At 40.9% G+C, this 19,465-nt stretch overlaps 1 protein-coding gene across 14 annotated transcripts in view; it reads left to right on the top strand.

The window, feature by feature from the left end:
• The window catches only part of LOC148427586 (neural cell adhesion molecule L1-like protein), a 70,571-nt gene that overhangs the window by 38,881 nt on the left and 12,225 nt on the right, over positions 1-19,465 (top strand). For 4 of the 14 annotated variants that reach the window (XM_088407334.1, XM_088407336.1, XM_088407333.1 and 1 more), the window contains exons 16-28: positions 1,405-1,509; positions 1,967-2,164; positions 2,384-2,454; positions 2,525-2,747; positions 3,531-3,566; positions 4,045-4,160; positions 5,078-5,282; positions 5,577-5,699; positions 7,116-7,298; positions 14,102-14,167; positions 14,618-14,725; positions 15,780-15,941; positions 18,518-18,694. In XM_088407334.1, the coding sequence (XP_088263460.1) occupies positions 1,405-1,509; positions 1,967-2,164; positions 2,384-2,454; positions 2,525-2,747; positions 3,531-3,566; positions 4,045-4,160; positions 5,078-5,282; positions 5,577-5,699; positions 7,116-7,298; positions 14,102-14,167; positions 14,618-14,725; positions 15,780-15,941; positions 18,518-18,694 (1,773 nt within the window). The remainder of the gene's footprint in view (positions 1-1,404; positions 1,510-1,966; positions 2,165-2,383; positions 2,455-2,524; positions 2,748-3,530; positions 3,567-4,044; positions 4,161-5,077; positions 5,283-5,576; positions 5,700-7,115; positions 7,299-14,101; positions 14,168-14,617; positions 14,726-15,779; positions 15,942-18,517; positions 18,695-19,465) is intronic. The other 10 variants (XM_088407338.1, XM_088407343.1, XM_088407348.1 and 7 more) reach the window with 9 other exon arrangements.

The following is a 19,465-nucleotide window of genomic DNA, read 5'->3' as shown; positions in this document are numbered from 1 at the left end:
TAGATCGACCAGTACACAGAGAGCTTTGCCTTTCGGCTCTGCTCGTTCTTCACCACAACAGACTAGTAGGGAGTACAGACTACAGCAAACGCTGCACCGATCTGCCTGTCGATCTCCTGTTCCATCTTACCCTAACTCGCGAACAGGACCCCAAGATGCTTGAACTCATCCACTTGGGGCAGCACCTCATCTCCGACCCCGAGTAGGCATTCCACCCTTTTCCAACTGAGGATCATGGTCTCAGATTTGGAGGTGCCGATCTTCATCCCAGCGGCTTCACACTCTGCTGCAAACAGCTCCAGTGAGAGTTGGTGGTCACTGCCTGAAGAAGCCAACAGCACTACATCATCCGCAAAAAGCAGGGATGCAAAGACTCCAAAACCAAACCCTCTCAACGCTTCGGCTACTTCTTGAGATCCTGTCAATAATAGTAATGAACAGAATCTGTGACAAAGAGCAGCCTTGGTGGAGAAACCCCCACTGGAAACAGATTCGACTTATTGCCGGCAATGTGGACCAAACTCTGACAATGGTGGCACAGGGACTGAACAACTCATACCAGGGCGTTCTGTAATCCGTACTCTCGAAGCACCCCCCCATAGAACTCCCCGAAGAACACGGTCAAACACCTTTTCCAAGTCCACAAAACACGTGTGGACTGGGTCAGGCAAACTCTCATGCGCCCTCTCGGATCCCGCTGAGGGCGTCGAGCTGCTCCACTGCCACGGCTAACCCTGACCCTAACCCACCCCAACAAGGGAAACCTGACTTCAATGATCTTACTCATCATGAGGGGTCTTTGAGCCCTCCTTATTTTGGAACCTCACCTCGGACCTGTTGCCCCAGGCAACATAGCTCTTAGGATCATTGGAACCTGCAAAACCCTCCACCATGATAATGTTGACAGCTCAATAATTTTATCTATTTTATAATTAATACAGCACTGCGATTCAATTGTTAAACTTTAGTCATTCGGTAAATGAATGTAACTACACCCTTTTAACTTTATAGTGCTGTTTTTGGAATATTTTCCCTTGCATATGCATTCAATAAAAAATCAAATTTAGCCCCTAGGTGTCTCTTGAATGTGTTGAATAAAGCACTGCATTACATGATACATGTTATATGTTAAACTACGTTATAAAACTTAAATGTTAAATGTTTCTTAAATCTCACATGTAAAGATTGTGCTGTAGCGTGAGTAGTGAATAACTATTTTGACTATCGATCAAAAAACATACACACACACACACACACACACACACACACAGACTTATTTTAGAAGAGGTATTGTATCGTACCTAAAATATTGGTACATTTTAATGTTGAGATACATTATCTTAGATTATTTATCCATTGTCTCTGTTGAGAAAGCCACCGTGATCTTGTTGCTATATTTTGCAGATGTTCCTGATGCCCCACAAAACGTAGCGATAAGTGAGCTCGAGGATCAGAGACATATCCGTTTGGCTTGGGTACCTGGTAGTGATCACAACAGCTCTGTATTAGGTGAGACAAAAGTGATGATTGCTCTTTTCAAAAATGTTCACAGGCACCTTGTGTCTGTTTAAATGGTTATCGAATTATCATTGTTCTCTTTTGTTATCCTGTTACAATGTTACTGTTCCCAACTGCTTAACCAGTATTCTGTGTTACAATATGTGTTCAACGTGCGCATCTAAATATGCAAATAACTATTTATTCTTTTGATGACAATAGGACAAATTTAGAAAGAATGAAATACATTTTCTTTACTGGTTAGTCCAACGTTCATCTAATCCTCACATTCAATTAGTTAGAGTGGTAAAAATTAAATCAGCACTGTTTTCACCACATATTGACCTTTCATGATAAAACACGAGAAACACGATGTAATAATAAAGGATGTCAGAAGTTCAAATGCTGATGTGTGCGATGGTGATTAAACTTATACCCCCCGGATCTCCTGCATGAATATTGAATGCAGAATTCATTGTGGAGTATGAGGAGAGCCAATGGGAGCCAGGCAAGTGGAAAGAGCTGCATAAAGTCCCTGGTAACCAGGCAACAGCCGAGCTAGCACTCCACGGACATCTCAACTACCAGTTCAGAGTATATGCAGTTAATGCTGTTGGACCTGGGCCCCCTAGTGAGCCCACTGAGCGCTACAAAACCCCCCCAGCTGGTGAGACTCATCTCCCTCTCTCTCGGTCTCACTCTCTCTCTCTTGAATCCATGCTTTCTGCTCTGATAAAGTTTTTACGGTTCTTTTTAAATTGTGTAACAGCTGGACTTATACACTGTAATTCTGCAGTAGTATGCTTAGTATTGCCTTTGAACCTTTTTAAAAATGTGTATGCATAATTCAGTGTCCAAGAATCATTATTACAAATACTCTTCAAAGCTCCTGATAGGAACCCAGAAAACATTAAAATCCATGGCCACCTACCTCATCAAATGGATATCAGCTGGGAGGTACGTTTTTTTCTCAACTGCAACATTTCCATGTACTGGGATCCAGTCCAATGAAATGTCCCCATTGTAGCCATTGTTGCCCGTTGAACAAAATGGCCCAGGCCTGGAGTACAAGGTGAGCTACAGAAAGCTTGCTGTGGATGACACCTGGACAGAACACCTGGTCCAAAGGCACTCTTTCGTTGTGAGGAACACGTCAACGTTCATCCCGTATGAAATCAAAATTCAGAGCAGGAACAGCCATGGCTGGGGACCGGAGCCTAAAATTGCTACGGGTTATTCTGGAGAAGATGGTGAGTGAAAATTGTGCCAGTAACCACAAATATAGGGTGGCATTTATTATTGTGGAAATGCTTGCAAAAAGCTTTTATGCTCATGCGCCAAAGCATTTGACAACATCATTTCCCTGGAAGATGAAAAGAGTATGATATATATATATATATATATATATATATATATATATATATATATATATATATATATATATATACGGTGCAAAAAGGTGCTGTCCGTGAAAATATTGGCTGTCACATCCCAGAAAAGTGAAAGTTCTCAGCAATGCTCTTTTTTCCGGATCTACCGGAAGTGCACAGCAAGCCCCCCCCCCCTCCCCTCTCCTCTCGCGAGTAGAAAGAAAGTGGACAAAAAGTCCATACCATACCCGGTCCATACGTTTGTGATGTGGTTTTTAAAGTTGGCTGCCCCCCTCCCCCCCCGCAGTCTAAATTTAAGTCTAGACAACCCCCCAAATAAAAAGAAAACAAAGGAAACACCCTCTCATTACTTCCTACCTGAGAGCAAATTAAAGCAGCCAACCTCCACACAAGTCCGGCATCCAAATTCGAGCCCCCAACCTTAGAACTGTGAGGCTTATTTGAAAACCACTTGCGCACTGCGCTGCGACCAAGAAAGGCTCACAAATAGCCTTGTGGGAATTCATTTTCATTATCGTCCTCAGCATTTCACCTTAGTTACATAATGAGTTTATCTCTTAACTCGAGGCTCACCTAACTCACATTGTATAAATGACCTCCTTAATTAATTGTTTCTTTTATCGTACCCCGGGCCATCTTCAGTCATCTTTCGCCATTGTCTACGGGAAAATGTGTCAGGTTAAGTTCTTTCCTTTTTTTTCCCCGTTTGCCTGTGCCGCTTTTCTGTAGTGACTTCTCCCGCCCCCGAGTGCAGCAGGTGGCAAATAACCTTTTGTAGAGCTGTGAGATAAGAAATGTAACTCTTCTGTCTCAGAATCTGGCAACCTTTATTCGATCACGACACGTTCAGTAGCGTAGGCTGACTGAGGCGCGATGCTGCTGCTTCTAGTGTCTTCTTTGCTTCCATCCTCTCCAGCAACCACATAGAGCAGAATTTATGTAGAGCTCATTTTTGGTGTGTGTCCCCCCTCTACTTAGAGGATGATTTGGGGCAGTTATGCTTTCAAATGTTTGTGTCTGCTCATTTAGTACCACCAAAAACACTTGCACCATCGTTTATGTGCAGTAATGTTCCTGCATCCACAAGCTTGACTGTAGCAGTAAGAGACTTTGTTACTTTGTACAGTTGTTTGACTTCTCTCCATGTGCCCTTTAGTTCCTACTGCTGCGCCACGGGATGTTGCTGTGGAGGTGATTAACACGACTGTTTTGAGAGTAAGCTGGACCCCGGTTCCACCTGCCACACTGAGAGGTCACCTAAGGGGGTACCATGTAAGACTTCATCCAGCACCGCCACAAATAAAATGTGTGCATTAAATTAGCTTTCTGTTTTCTAATCATATTTCATGACACGCGTCATTTGGTTGCAAATTTAGTAACACGGCAAAGTAACAGGTTTGTGTTTCATATTACCAGCTGTACAAACATGAAGTGTCATGGAAAATAGTTTCAAAAATAGTTTCAAAATACATTAGATAGATAGATAGATAGATAGATAGATAGATAGATAGATAGATAGATAGATAGATAGATAGATAGATAGATAGATAGATAGATAGATAGATAGATAGATAGATAGATAGATAGATAGAAGGTTTCATTGGGGCGGGAGGTAATGGCAGAGGAGGAATAAATTGAGTCTTCAGCCGTGCCCCAAAAAGAGGAGGTGGCTCAAGTCTGGCAAAAAGTCCCAGCACATGCGTCAGCTATCTATCTATCTATCTATCTATCTATCTATCTATCTATCTATCTATCTATCTATCTATCTATCTATCTATCTATCTATCTATCTATCTATCTATCTATCTATCTATCTATCTTATGTATTTTGTTATTATGTATGGATTGACGGGTCAATTATGAAGTTTGTAAGAGCGGAACATTAATTTAACTAAATAATAGATACGTCTATAATGGCAAATGAGTAAATATATTTTTCCTGAGGGTGAAATGTCCAAATGCATTTGAGTGCACCTCATGATACGTGTGCATCCCTTCAATCTCAACACTTCCATTCGTGGCTAGCTGCCAGGGCTAGAGATTTGTGACCGCCACCATTAACTTCTCATCTTAAAAAAAATAAAAAAAAGAAGAAAGAAAATTCGAAGTAAAACGACTGAATTTTCATTCCAATTGCATGGAAAATGTCTCCCTTTTAGGCAAATTTCAACATTCCCTGCTTCTTACAGGTTCATTGGCTGAGGAAGCGAAGCTTCTTGAATCCTGACAGGATCTTGGATGAGCGCCGCATGCTGTCATTTCCCGGGAAGAGGACTCATGCCATTGTGCCCAACCTTGATGCTTTCTCAGAGTACACACTTACTGTCAACGTTTTCAACAAGAAAGGAAACGGGCCTAGCAGTGACCCAGTCACCTTTCACACTCCAGAGGGAGGTGAGATGTAGACTCAGCAATACATAGATGCTTCTCCTCACACCCAGACGCTGCTTATGCAATTATAACCTGCAAACCTTTTTAAATACATATATCATGCAAATAATTGCAAAATGCCAATTGCTTGTGGGAAAGACGGTGCAGCATGAATTCTAGACTGAATTTGAATTTCCTCTTGAGATATTATAACAAATTAAATTGACATCAAATAGTAAAATGATATTGTGCAGCAAAGTTGATTTGATTGCCTTAACGTGCATTTTAAAAACCACCACAATTTGAATTATTTCACAGTTCCAGAACAAGTGCCCATTCTGACCACTTCCAATGCCAAGAAAAATTCCATCCGGCTCGTTTGGGGTCCACCGGTGGTGACAAATGGCATCCTGACTGGCTACCTCCTGCAGTACCACCTCGGTATGTGCACATAGAAACTCTCTCGTTTTTGCTGGTAAATAACATGAAAGGCAGTTCTTAAATGGTGATTTGATTTTCTAAGATAAAATATATATATATATATATATATATATATATATATATATATATATATATATATATATATTCATAGCTATGTGACCCAATGTGAAAAGTATTTTGGGTCATTACATTTTTCAATTTCTTTTCACTAAAAGGAATGAAACTGACCAAAAGATCTCAAAATGCTGCAACAAAATGCCATGCTTCAAAGAAGTTCAAAAACAAATAAAAAAATGAAAAACTTGATATCCATTAGCATAGAAAGGGTTACGAGTCCAGTGCATCACAGTGCAAGTCATAATCCACAAACTGAGTCAAAGAAAGCTTCTCTTGTAATTTGTATGTGTCAGTATCAAACGCTAGATGGCAGTGTTTAGTTCCAAACAAGACCCTACCAACACCCTCAAGAGTACTGACTTAATATCGTTACATCTCACAGTCTTTGAGACCGCAGATTCTTTCTCCAAAACAATCATTCATGTCGAGGCTGCTTTTGCCCTCGCGCCCTTACACATTAACAACCTTTTCCCAAAAGCTTGCGGAATGCTGGTCAGAGAGGAGCTTTGCTTTTTACACATACATTGGCTGAATTATTTGTGCTGTGACAGCGCAAGATCCCCTTGTATGTCTGCCACATTTCAACATATAGATGTGCAATGAATGTGCCAATGAAGCGCTGCCGAGTAATTCACTCATGTCTAAATTAGTCGATGACTAACCCGATGGCGTTCATCAGCGCACAGAAACCCCTAAAGTGGCTGCGAACTGCTTTGGTTGAGTATCAGCCCTCACCTGCATTTCAACATTGGCATCGATGATGATTTCCTCCCTCGACACACACACGCACTGCACTTTGATCTATAATGCATGTTGGGTGATATGTTTGACTGCTCCTGATTGCCCCTATATTCATACTTCTTTTTACCGCCTACTCTTTATGCAAATGTTTTCTTCTTTCTTCTGCAATTCCTAGCTTTCTTCAAGTATTGCTCCTTTGTTTACCCACCTTTAATAATGCTGACTCTCCCCATTTTGCTCCCTCGCCTCTTCATCAACTGCCACTTGTTAAGAGTCTTCCCTCGCATCTTTTGAGTTCTATATATTCCGCCTCATCTCACTCTTGACAACTTAATGTATTCCTGCTCAGCTCACCTGTCAGACATGTATCTGCGACATTTGCTTTCCGCTTGAGTGGGCATGACACCTATTCATCCTCTCCCATCCCCAGGCCGTTGACCTTTATTTTACTGTTGTTCCACTAACATACAGCATGTGCTAACGTCGGACGTCTCATCCGTCTGCCATGTACCTCAGCTCACTTGAGCCCCTTGAACTGACGTAACGTCTTTTTTGTAGTTAATGAGACCACAAAGGAGGTGCTGGGTTCCCGGGAAATGAATATCACAGGGCCCGACACCACCCACTGGCAGCTGGAGGGCTTAGAAGAAGGCAGCCTCTACCTCTTCCACCTCAGTGCCTGCACCCGGGCAGGGTGTGGACCTTCACTGGCGCAGGAGAGCAGCACTGTCACTCCGGCACGTGAGTACATGTAAAAGACGCATCTTTAATGGCAGATTGAATGATGGGCTACATGCTGTCTCAGTATTCAATGCACAAGTTGTATCAACTCAACTTCATTTATGTAGCACTTTAAAACAGCCTTTGCTGTGTATGAAAATGAAATCAATGAATTGTGAATAAGTACATGGATGGATGCTAGGACGGCTCAATACAAACGATATAACATAAAACTGTCACGGTCAGAACGAAAGAACCCAGGAGCACGCGCAGCAGATAAGAGTTGGAACTACCTCTTTATTTATAAACGGTAGGGTTGCACTTGGGGCGTGAGGGCCAGGGGGCAGGCTGACAGAATTGAGCCGGGACTGACAGTCTGTTAGGGAAGACTGGTGGAAACGTGGCCAGCCAAGTGGAACAGGTGTTCTTATTGCCGGCGTAGCCGGTATTGGATTGGACAGGGACAAGTTGGGTCAAGACACGAGCAGAACAGAATGGTCATCAGGCAGGCGAGTGGTCAGGAACGGGCAGGCTCAAGGCATGGGCAGGCAAGAATGCTCGTCAGGCAGGCATGCCAGGGTCAAGCTCAAGGCCATGGAAAAAGCACCATCTGCTGGGGCTCCGCATGGTCCTAGACACCTCCAGTAGCTTTGGGACCAAACACCGTAACTTCTGTTTGTGTTTTTGTTGAAATTTAAGAAATTCCATATCATCCAGGCTTTGTTTGCCTACAGAATGCTCTGAGACGATCAGACGATCTTGTAAGCAAACCAGAGTAAGCCCTGGGCAGTATGTGGATGTGAGAGCTCTAGGAATACCACATTCCTGCTCACCTAACCTCTGAAAAGACCAGCCAGTACAGATCAGTGTAATACCCAGGCCTAAATAACTGTAAATAACGAGTGTTGGGCCTTATAAAGGGCATCCTTTCATAGAATCTACTGTATGTCAAAATGGGTCCGCAAATAAGAAGAAAAAAGTTCGCTACAGTATAATACGGAGTATATTTGACCACAGTACTTTCTGTGATGGTGGTTGAATACATAAAACAAAATATTCCCTTTACAGCAATGCTTCTCATAACATCATCCATCTCGTTTTCTCTCCTGTTATCTTGTTCTTATTGAGATGCTAACTGGAGCCGATCGCTGCTAACATTGGGCAGACAGCTGGTAAAACCCTAGATTGGTCTTCAGCTCAACACTATACATAATTTGGCTGCTGGTGCCTATTGCAGCTGTTTATGAGCAGTGGGCGGGGGACACCCTGAACTTTTTGCCAGTTAATTGCTGGGCACGCTCAGACGAACCACCATTTTACCCAGTGAACCAACCACTCCTAAGCACAATTTAGAGCAGGGGTGGGCAACTCCAGCCCTCCAGGGCCGGTGTCCTGCATGTTTTCCAGTTTTCTCTCCCTAACACACCTGATTTAAACCATTAGCTCATCAACAAGCTCTGCTGGAGCTTGAGAATAATCCTAATCATTTGATTCAGGTGTGTTTGAGAGAGAAAACAGGAAAACATGCAGGACACCGGCCCCCGAGGCCTGGAGTTGCCCACCCCTGATTTAGAGCGTCCAATTCACCTGCCATGCATGCTTTTGGAATATGGAAGGAAGCTGGAGTGCCTGGAAAAAACCCACACGGGCTTGGGGAGAACATGCAAACCCCGCACAGGAAGAGGTGGAAGTGCTAACCACTGCGCCATGACCCGCCCTATTTCCCATTCAGATGAAGCAAAATAAATTCTATAAGACTCACTTTGAAATAACGTTAGTAAATCGATACCGCACAAATCTATTGTTCTCAATGACGCAATAGACCAGTTCTGATGTTGTGCATTCTTAGGTATTTGAAAATAATGATGATTCTTTTTCAATGGCAAATGTCACCAATACTGCAATTGGCTGCCAACCAGTCCAGGATGTACTCCGCCTCTTGATCAAAATCGTCAGGGATACGCTCCAGCTCACGCGTAATCTTAACAAGGATAAATGCTCCTCCAAAGGGGGCGGGTGCAATGAATCCATTATTATAAACTAGAATGTTCATCAGATCATGGCATACAAAGGGCAGTAGATAATGTCACACAGCGAAATGAGGTATGTTAACGAGGAGAACAACAACTGTAACATTTCTTATCTATTGTCTTTGAAATGTGAGGAATGGTGCACTATTTTAATACTCTAAGCCTCCCTTAAGGTTGGTGATAAATGTTTGGTATATTTATTACTTGTTGGTTTGTTGAGCGCACTCATGTGTTGATGGATTTTAGAATGTCAAATGTGTGTACTTCAGCTTTAGCTTCAGGAACAGAGGTTTCCGTATAACAAAGCTTTTGGTATTAATGGTGATGTGGTTTTCACAAGAGTTTTGTTTTTTACTTTGGCTTGTCTGTATTTAAAGTCACTCATTAATTCTGCGTGGCTGAATAATACATAGCAGCTTTGCTTTTTTTTTTTTAACTTCAAACTTTCATACCAAGAGTTTCTTGATAGTAAAGTAAGTATTCAAAGTTCTACCAGCCATTTTTAACTGTAGCAAAAAATTCTTGCCTTAATCAGTTTCAGTGGATCACTAATGAATCAAAGTGAAAATGGATCATTTTGGCAATGTTTTATCACGCGTGTGTTTTTTTAAAGTTGAACAAAGACGGTAACACAGTCAGTACATTTTCAGAAAACCAATCTCAAACAAATAAGCGACAAAAAGTGAGCTTATGGTTTGCTTGACTTTGTTTGTTTATATAACCATTAGAGTTGCGTTATTATGGTTTGGATGGAAGACAAGCAATCTGTCTCACTTAAATGACAACCCCCAGACGCACACAAATAAATGCTTGTGAATGGTTTCGTAGCATGACTCCATTAGTGTACTCTTCCTGCAAACCCGAGGAGGTCTGATTCAGCCACTGAACCCCAACCCTGTCGGTCCATCCACTGCAATGCTGTCTAAATACACATATCATATGGCAAGTCGGCAAGACAGAACTCATAAAACCCCCGATTTTGTGTTGTACCGCGTAACCTAACCCAGTCTGCTTCAACCACAACGTCATCCAAATCAATGCCATTCAAGGCCACACTGTAACTTCAGCGCAGTTGTTGCATAGGCAACAGAAAGGCCATTTGGAGTTTTACAAAACAAGCCGTTGATGTACCGGGTGGAAAATGTGACCGTGAAGGGAAATATTTGTCCTCTATTTGATAAAGGTTACTCATACCTTTGTGGCTTTTAAGTTTCCTTAGAGGGTGTTGGCATTTTCTCCCCACTGCAAGATTCATTGTTTGTAAATGCAGCTTGGTGGAGAGATCAAACTAGTTGCGTTTGGGGAGTGTGATCCTCCAGGCGTGTTACTCACGATGTAATTCATGACTGTCAATAGCACCAAGGAGAAGCGCCATAAATCTGAAGATGTGAATGTGCAGTGATTGAGAGACAGTGTGGGGGCGAAAAAGGGAACACACGGGAGCAAACGATTCCGCACACTGAACAGTTTCTTTTTAGGTTTTACCTTTAGGGTACACTTATATGTCAACAATCTAGTAAAAAAAATACACCCTGCCCCCAAGCAGTGGTAAAGGTTTTGGGAAAGACAACTTTGCTCGAATAATCCCCTTCCATATGGACTAGCAAAAGAAACATGTATAACCAATTCTATAAAACCGGGCCAGTATTTGGTGACGCCACTTTATAAAGAAATGATGCACTCATACACAAGGCCAGTTTTCAAATATTTTCGAGCTCTCAAATGCTTTATGTAAATCAGTTGACAAAATAGTGTTTATGTTCCCCTTTCATTGACAATTGAAGTGCAGTAAAAAGTGTTGGGACTTGGGAGTAATGCATTACTAAAGTTACGTAATTATTGTTATGCATTACGTTTTGCTGTAACCCGGTAGTGTAATGTATTACACACAAAAAGTAGTAATATTATCCTCGTTACAAATGAGAGTAATGCAACTCATCACAATGCACTAGTACAAATCATTTCTTCTGTGTTGTATTGTAAACCTTTAAACACAAGATACAACATCTTTTTGTTATTTTTATTTGAATCCCTTTCTAATTTAGCTTCACAGCATAGTGTTTACGCTGTAGGCAAAAACAGTGCATTTCAAAATTTCAATGTTAATATTCAAGTTCAAGATCAAATGGCTGAGTTTGAGACATATGTTTAAAAATAGATGGTTTCAGTGGGGCTAACGTTAGCAACTAGCCTACAAAATTGTTAAGGTATTTCACATACTTTCTAACATGAGTTTTGTTTGCTTCATCTTAAGACACATTGACCAGAATTATTTATCAACTATTATTAATAACAATTGTAAAGTGAAAATTAGCATTAGCTTACATTGTCATTATTGTTGGATGTGACAGGGATCTTGCTAACAAGGTTTCGAATTATTTTCTTGTCTTTATCTCTGACGAACTGAAAATAATGGTCGTATGTTCATATGTACTCGTGTGTACATATTGTCCATATTCAACCTGCCGTTTCTTCTCAGCTGTAGTAGATGAGCAAGTAAACATTTTGCCCCGGACTTTTCTCCTCCAGACTCGTGGCGGTTTTTGGCGAATTTGGGGGGTCGGGGGGCACTTTTAGGCTAAAAATGCATTGTAATGCATTCCTTTACTCTCATTTGTAAAAAGTACGATATTACTATTTTTGTGTGTGTAATATATTACATTATCGTGTTTACAGTCAAAAGTAATGCATATTATTACTATCCTGTATTAGCATCCAACAATGTCTTCATCTGCTTTCCCTCAAACTCGACTATCCTCTCCCACTCACTTGAGCATATGAATTAAATGGCTAACCAAGAGAAAATATTCACACAGAACAGAAAGCAAACAGCCTGTAGTCAACACAACACAAAACATGTCAACAAAACAAAAATCAAATTAACCAAAACCAGATAAAATACAAAACAATATATGCAAACTCAAATTTAATTCAAAAAAGGCACAAACACTGGCTTGGAAAGTAGTCATACTGGCATTAAAGATTGAAATCAACTTTGTGGCTTTGTTTGTGGCCAAGATTGAGGCTTAAATGCAAAAAAACAGTTTTTTCACATGAAAAAAAGAATAAACACGAATGAGGGGGAAAAAAAAATCCATTGCCTTCATGGGGTCTTCTAAGATAAGAAGGCTGCAGAGATAATGTGGGTTTCAAACTAGACAAACAGCATCAAGAGCACATATTCCGACTCAATCTCAAGTCGCAGGAAAAATAACCACAAGTATCCCACAGGGATTCATATATTTGCCCACATACACCACGTTTGAGCACCCGGCGTGCTATCAGCAATGGCGGGCATCTTTGAAAGTAGCTAATGCTGATAAAAAGGGTTTGTTTGGAAAAACAGCAATCAAAAGCCCTGAAGTCAAATCTCAATCATCAGCAGAATCAGTAGCTATTTTTGTACAAGGAGGCAATCACTGATGCACACAGAACACACATTGATGAACAAAGTGAAGCAAAAGAAAAGCGCATGTGAGTTGGAGACCTGTTACATCGGCTTTGCTAATTTTCTACGAGATCCATGCATTTCCACCTATTTTTGTCATTCATTGTTTAGCATGCTCACCAATTTTCTGCAGTTTTCTGCAGCTTTTTTGTTGTTTTTTCTGTGACATACACTCATTGCTCACATATTGTGTGTGCATTTGGCGTAAAAGCAACCCAAAAATATGTCTTATTTTAATACACAATGTGTTCAGTGCAGCATCACGAGTCCAAACTTGTGTTTGTGAAATATGAATTAAGCAGGAAAAAAAGTTTCCAACCGTATACACCATCCCCGGTTTGGGGGTGACCATTTGGCTACTTGCTGATGAGTGATTACATCACATATTTTGCTACTTAATTGATATTTGACAAATATCAATCACAATACCATGTCTCTATTAGGCCACGTCGAATGTATTGTTTTCAAAAAAAAATGGGGGTTGACTTTCCTCTTACGAAAAATGTTTTTACGTAAGATTATTTTGTAATACAAGCCATTTCAATGAAGTTGGTGTTCATTACAAACGAAAAACAAAATGGCCCCACTTTTAGGATATTTAATTAAAAACTAATTCAAAAGTAAAGCCATACAACTCTCCAAATGTATTTAAGATGCACTGCAATGTATATAACTTCATGGTGAGGCCATAGATGGGGGAAAATGGTTAATTTAAAAAGACTTCTTCAAGAAAGCATTGCTTTAGCATTGCATTCAATCGGAATTGTTTTAATTATCCGTTTGTGTTCACTGGTATGGGAGAAATTCATACTGCACAAACACTAATGTTATCTTCCCATTCAAACCATGAATAAATTACATCTTTTTTATATTTGTTGACTGCAGCCGTGGCCTCTGTTGATTACAGTATGTATGACCGCCTGTCGCCTCTGCAACTCAATGACCTATTGTCCACCGTACTATTTGTGCAAGGCTCAAGATTTTCAAGATTGCTTTGTTTGTATGTTTATAAAGCCTGCCATGAGTTTTTCCAGTAGTAGTTATCCAAGTAGCCGTTCATTTGACAGTAGAACCTATAAGGTGGCGCGCGGTGTTCTCAGACAATTAGTCTTGCCGTCATCATGCATGACGATATTTCAAGGACTAAGAGTCTGTGAGTTTTTGTTTTTTTTGAAAGTGTGTTAAATTAGAGAGTTGTGCAGCCTCAATGTGATTCCATCTCGGATGTTCTACTTCATTAGTTTCTTTAAAAGACCTGCTTACTTCAAGTTCCGCTTGCTAAGTTTGCAAACCTCCGACTCGTGGCGTAGCGTGACTAACGTTTGAGACTTCTTCTGTCATTTCAGACCACAACTGCACTCTTTCCTTTCCTCACTTGATCCCAGGCAGTGCTACTCATCCTCCTTCTTTAGGTATATACTATATGTACTCTATCTCATGCTCCCTGTGATGCCATCATCAAGTACCTGAACGTTCTATGAACAGTTGGATTCCATGCATGGGGTCCTTCTGCGCTATTTGTGACGGCGTCAGCTCTGCTTAAGAGATGTAGATGTCACACGTGCCCATCAGGACGATATTGACCCTTTAAGACCAAATCCGGCTCTACTTAAATAAGTCTGGGGGACCATGGTTGCGTTTCCTAACTGTCATCTTGAAGGACTTTTTTTTTTCTGCCTGCAAGCTGTACTGTTCTCAAACTGCAAGGGGTATCCTATTTGCTTCTGCTAATCCTCTTTTCCTGCCTCCTTTCTCTCTTTCCTGTGTCTGGTGATGTTTCTCTCTCTCTCTCTCTCTCTCTCTCTCTCTCTCTCCCCGTCATATGTTCCCCTCCCGCTTTTTTCCCTCTTTATCAATTCCAGGCCTGTTGAACATAAGCTCTTACGTGAGTGACACCTACGCCAAAATCAGCTGGACTGCCAGGGAGGAGCACCAGGACTCGCAACTTTACGTGGCTTATAGGAACAACCGTAAGCTTCTTTCGACGGCTCGGCACAACAGAAGTTTTAGTTGACATTGATACAAATGTGTCTAAAATAATAACACATCGATATTTCCTCCTGGCCGGAAAGTGGTAAATATTTACATTCGTTGATGGGATGAAGTGGAACTTCTTAAGATGGAACACAAGCAATGCTGCTTTGCTCATTTTGATGATTGTATTGTGGTGGTGGGTGTGATTCTTGAGCATTTCCATGACTATCCCCACCCTCTGCTGTGTTGCCTTTTTCGACCAACTTTATTTTTAATTTATGGCTGTATTTATTCATAAAAACCACTAAACAGTAAGCTAACAAAACTGGTGTTGTACTGTATATGGTCAAATCACTCCCTGTCCAAGTTCTTTATACAGATGCTTATGATGGCCTGGAAGGAGATGGTTTCCAAATTATAATGCAAAAAATGGTTTTCCAGAAATGTGTTTTCACACCACAGGGGCACAATGCTCCATATGTTAAATGGACTAGTTGCTCTAACGGGAGTTTGAGAGAGGTGTGCGGAAAATAAACAAGCACGTGCTTGGACACCAGTTCATATAGAAACATGCTCACACTTTCCACCATGGTGCGTGTATCAATCGAGCGCCTGAATGAGTCTTATCCACATGATCTAATCAACCCTCTTCACCTCTTGACGCCGACACTGGTTTATTTCTTTCTTTTTTTAATGTTTTTTTTTTTTTTTAAAACCCCAAAGGAAATGCAAAGTTTCAGGGTCAAACTCTCAGTATCAAAAACACTGTAAGTATCATTTCAGCAGTAACAATGACTCAAGGGAAAAAAAAGTTAACTTTTGTCGCAAGTAAAACATAACATCCGTCACTTTTTCGCAAATAATGACTATTTTGGTGAAACAAAAAACAACAAACTCCTCAACTTAGTCACAAACACATAGTCGACTGAACTGAGATATCACAGGCGAGTTCAACTTTCGAGGTTCCACCCTAGCAGCGTGTCTTTATTTTCTGCCAGGATGACTGTTTAAGACTTGCTGCTTGTACACTTGTACTTGGCTTGTGTGTAGGTGATGGTAACTGGCGAATGTCCAAGGCAGTAAACACATCTCAAAGGTTCCACGTAATTGACGGGCTCAAACCGGGGACGGTGTATACGGTTCGCCTCATGGCCAAGACTTTGCTCGATAATGCTAGCATTTTCGAAGACGTTATCCAGACGCAAGTCACAGGTAAGAGGCAGTCAACTTCTTGTGTGACGTCAGTAGCGGTTAGTTCCTGAAGTTGTTGTCTGCCATTCTGAGCCGGCCCAAGGCATTCACAAACTTAGCACCCGCTGACTGACAAGTGACCACTATGGTCCCCAAAACCTTGTTGTAATGTACAGTATTTCCGAATGTCTTCGTTTTTTCCACGCAGCAGTAAAGTAGTACTGAGAAGTAACATCGTTTTTGCACATATTTACACAGTTTATTATAAACCTTTATAGTTGTTAAGCCATTTAAACTACATTATTCCGGGTATTTATATATATATATATATATATATATATATATATATATATATATATATATATATATATATATATATATATATATATATACAGTGGGCCCCCGGGTTACGAACTTAATCCGTTCAGCGGCTACGCTCGTATCTCGAATTGCTCGTATAGCGGGCAATCCAAACCCATGTTAATTCGTGAATGCGTGCAACGCGCGCAGAAGCCTTAGGTAAAATCATCACGCTGTATACATATATTAATATTGAGTGACATAATCTACTGTACAGTTGCATTAAATAACAAGTACAAAGGAAAAATGACTTTTACCTTTGAAAAGACGTAACTTGGGCTGAGATAAGCAGAGATGAGCAGAGATGAATGCTCGAAGTCAATGCGGTAAATCAGATATGCTATTGGTCTTACAGTGTCACAGTAACTTTTTCAGTCAGGGTTTTCTCTACTTCCTTCCATCCCAACCAGCTGTGCCATCAAGCTAGATAAAGGCGTTCGGCCAATAGCATATCGGCACTTCTGTGATTGACGTGTGACACCGGCCAATAGCATCTCCGTGAGTGAGACCGGGTGACCTTAATCGACCAATAGCATATTGGCGTCTCCTTGACTGACTGATAATTATTTGCACTTTTTTTTTAAACGGTTGGAATGTATTGACATCTTATTGATTAAAACACATTTAAATCTGTGACGATTTTTTGTCCTGCAATCGGCACACTTAATTTCATGTCAACTGTTTTTCCCGACGTGAATTGAGCTGGGTGGAGGCGGAGGGGAAGTTGTGTGTGTTGTATTTACTAGGCACCACACTTATGGCTAGTTCGAACGTCAGTTCACCGTTGGTTACAATTCACAGAATTCCGAGAATGGCGCTGTCCCAAAGCATATCGGGAGGTCGCCGACTAACAAGACATGCAGTTTCGTCAAGCAACCATTATATGGCTCTGTAATACCAGCCGTAACAGGGTGCAGAGATTAACCTCTTGAGTCAATACGGCAACGCACATAGGCTATTGGTCTTACAGTGTTACAGTAACTCTTTCAGTCATGGTGCAAATCACGGAGATACTAAAACATCATCCTCTTATTTCTTCCTTTACCGCTGCTAGTAATTTTAGAAGCTATGTCTAACAGATAAAGTTTGCAAAGTCTTCAAAACATTCCGTTTTTCACTCATTTTGTCTACTTCCTTCCATCCTGTCCCATCAAGCTAAATAAAGGCGTTCGGCCAATAGCATATCGGCATTTCTGTGATTGACGTGTGACGCCGGCCAATAGCATCTCCGTGAGTGAGACCGGGTGACCTTAATCAACCAATAGCATATTGGCGTCTCCTTGACTGACTGATAATTATTCGCACTTTTTTTTAAACGGTTGGAATGTATTGACAATTAATTAAAAAAAAAACACACATTTAAACCAATGACAATTCTTTGTCCTGCAATCGGCACATTTAATTTCATGTCAGCTGTTTTTCCCTTTAGCTGTACAAACACTACACTTAAATGGTAATATATTTAGACACCGTGAGTGAGACAGTCAGTGTGAGATTGTAAGACCAATAGCGTTCACGTTACCGCCTTAACTATCTATTAATGATTGTAGATGACGCAACTGCTGAATATATTGACGCAGTTAGGCGAGAACATTTCTACATACTCAATGGCTGGTTTGACGGAATGCTCGCAAGACGAGAGGTTTGCTCGTAAGCGGAGGACAAAATTCTCCCTGATCCACGCTCGTAAGGCGGAATGTTCGCAAATCAGGATGCTCGTAAGCAGGGGGCTGACTGTATATATATATATATATATATATATATATATATATATATATATATATATACTTCCATTTTCAAAGTATTCAATCATTGAATACTTTGAAAAGGAAGAATAGTGCACTGGTTGTGTTACCTTTTGTCGTCCTTGATGATATTCACGGTGCCATTGTTTTATCAATTTAGAATATTCAATATCAAAGCACCATATGCTCCTCTTGTGAAATGATTAAAATGACATAATCATGTTTTAATATTTGACAATTATTGCTTATTAACACGTTTTATTGGCAAAAATGGAGGTGATGGAAAAATGACTTTAAAATCAAATTTTGCTAAAGGCCTCAAGGAGGCTTGGGCCGGCTCTGCTGCCATTACGCCAGTGTGATATTCACTCAGGAGAAAGTGTTTTCCCGCTGAAAGGAATTTGTGTCATCTTCCCCAGCTTGAATCTTTATTTTTAGTTCGACATCAACTGAAAATTTGTTTTTGAAGTGATTTTGTGCTTTTATCTGCAGGCATGGCAGGTCAACAGAGAACCATATCTACCAAGGGTTGGTTCATCGGGACCATGTGTGCTGTGGCACTCCTTACCCTCATTGTCCTCATCGTGTGCTTTTTGCGGAGAAACCAAGGTGGCAAGTATGCAGGTACGCCGCCGCATGGGAGACAAGACATGCTCGCCATGGACAAAGGTCAGTTAGAATTTCTTTGGGGTTTGCTTCAGGGTTTCCTGTCTTTTTTGGAAGTCAACCAAAACGCTGCTACCTCGACTGACATACCCACAACATTCATCCCCAGTCGTTTGGATGTATCTTACTGTACCTATTCACATTTACATCTTTGTTTTGGGTGACCTCCTGAAAGAGCAGGTTTTAACTCTGAAACCCCAAACTTTTTGCATCATGCATGCGTGTTCCATGTTTGAATAAAGTCCTGTCAGACCTCGTGTTACTGAACAAACCGATCATGACAGGTTTACTCAACTCTCTTATCCATCCTGAGAGTTGACTTCTACGTACATTTTTCAACACTACTTAAAGAGTTTGAAAATTAATGAAGCTTGGAGTGTCAACCAGTTCAGTAGCGGAACATGAATCCCAAATAGTGTGGGAAGGGGAGAATGGCATCGGGACTTATTTTCAGCCCAGGCGAGGACCTAAAAAATGTTTGTTTTTTCTGTCTTCTCTTGGCGGTACAAGGATTCCCTCTGTCAAAAGTGACTACAGCCACTACTAATGACAGCAACAAAGATGCTAATATAGCAGCCATAGCAAAGCTCTTTACAAAACTCCACTCAAAAACACTCCACTTTTGAGCAAATCTGCACCACACTGGATGTGTGATGTTTTATATTAATGCTAATTTCTTAATTATTGGGCAATTGACAAAAGAAAACAGCCCCATTCTTATTGATGAGCGAAACTAAAGTTTGCAGCCAGCAATTGGGAGTAATCGCAAGTACA

Source organism: Hippichthys cyanospilos, chromosome 2 (assembly GCF_059441005.1).
Source record: "Hippichthys cyanospilos isolate Australia breed blue-spotted pipefish chromosome 2, RoL_Hcya_1.0, whole genome shotgun sequence".
NCBI classification, from domain to species: Eukaryota; Metazoa; Chordata; class Actinopteri; order Syngnathiformes; family Syngnathidae; genus Hippichthys; species Hippichthys cyanospilos.
Note: the sequence above shows the minus strand (reverse complement) of the source record. Positions and strands in the feature narration are given on the sequence as shown.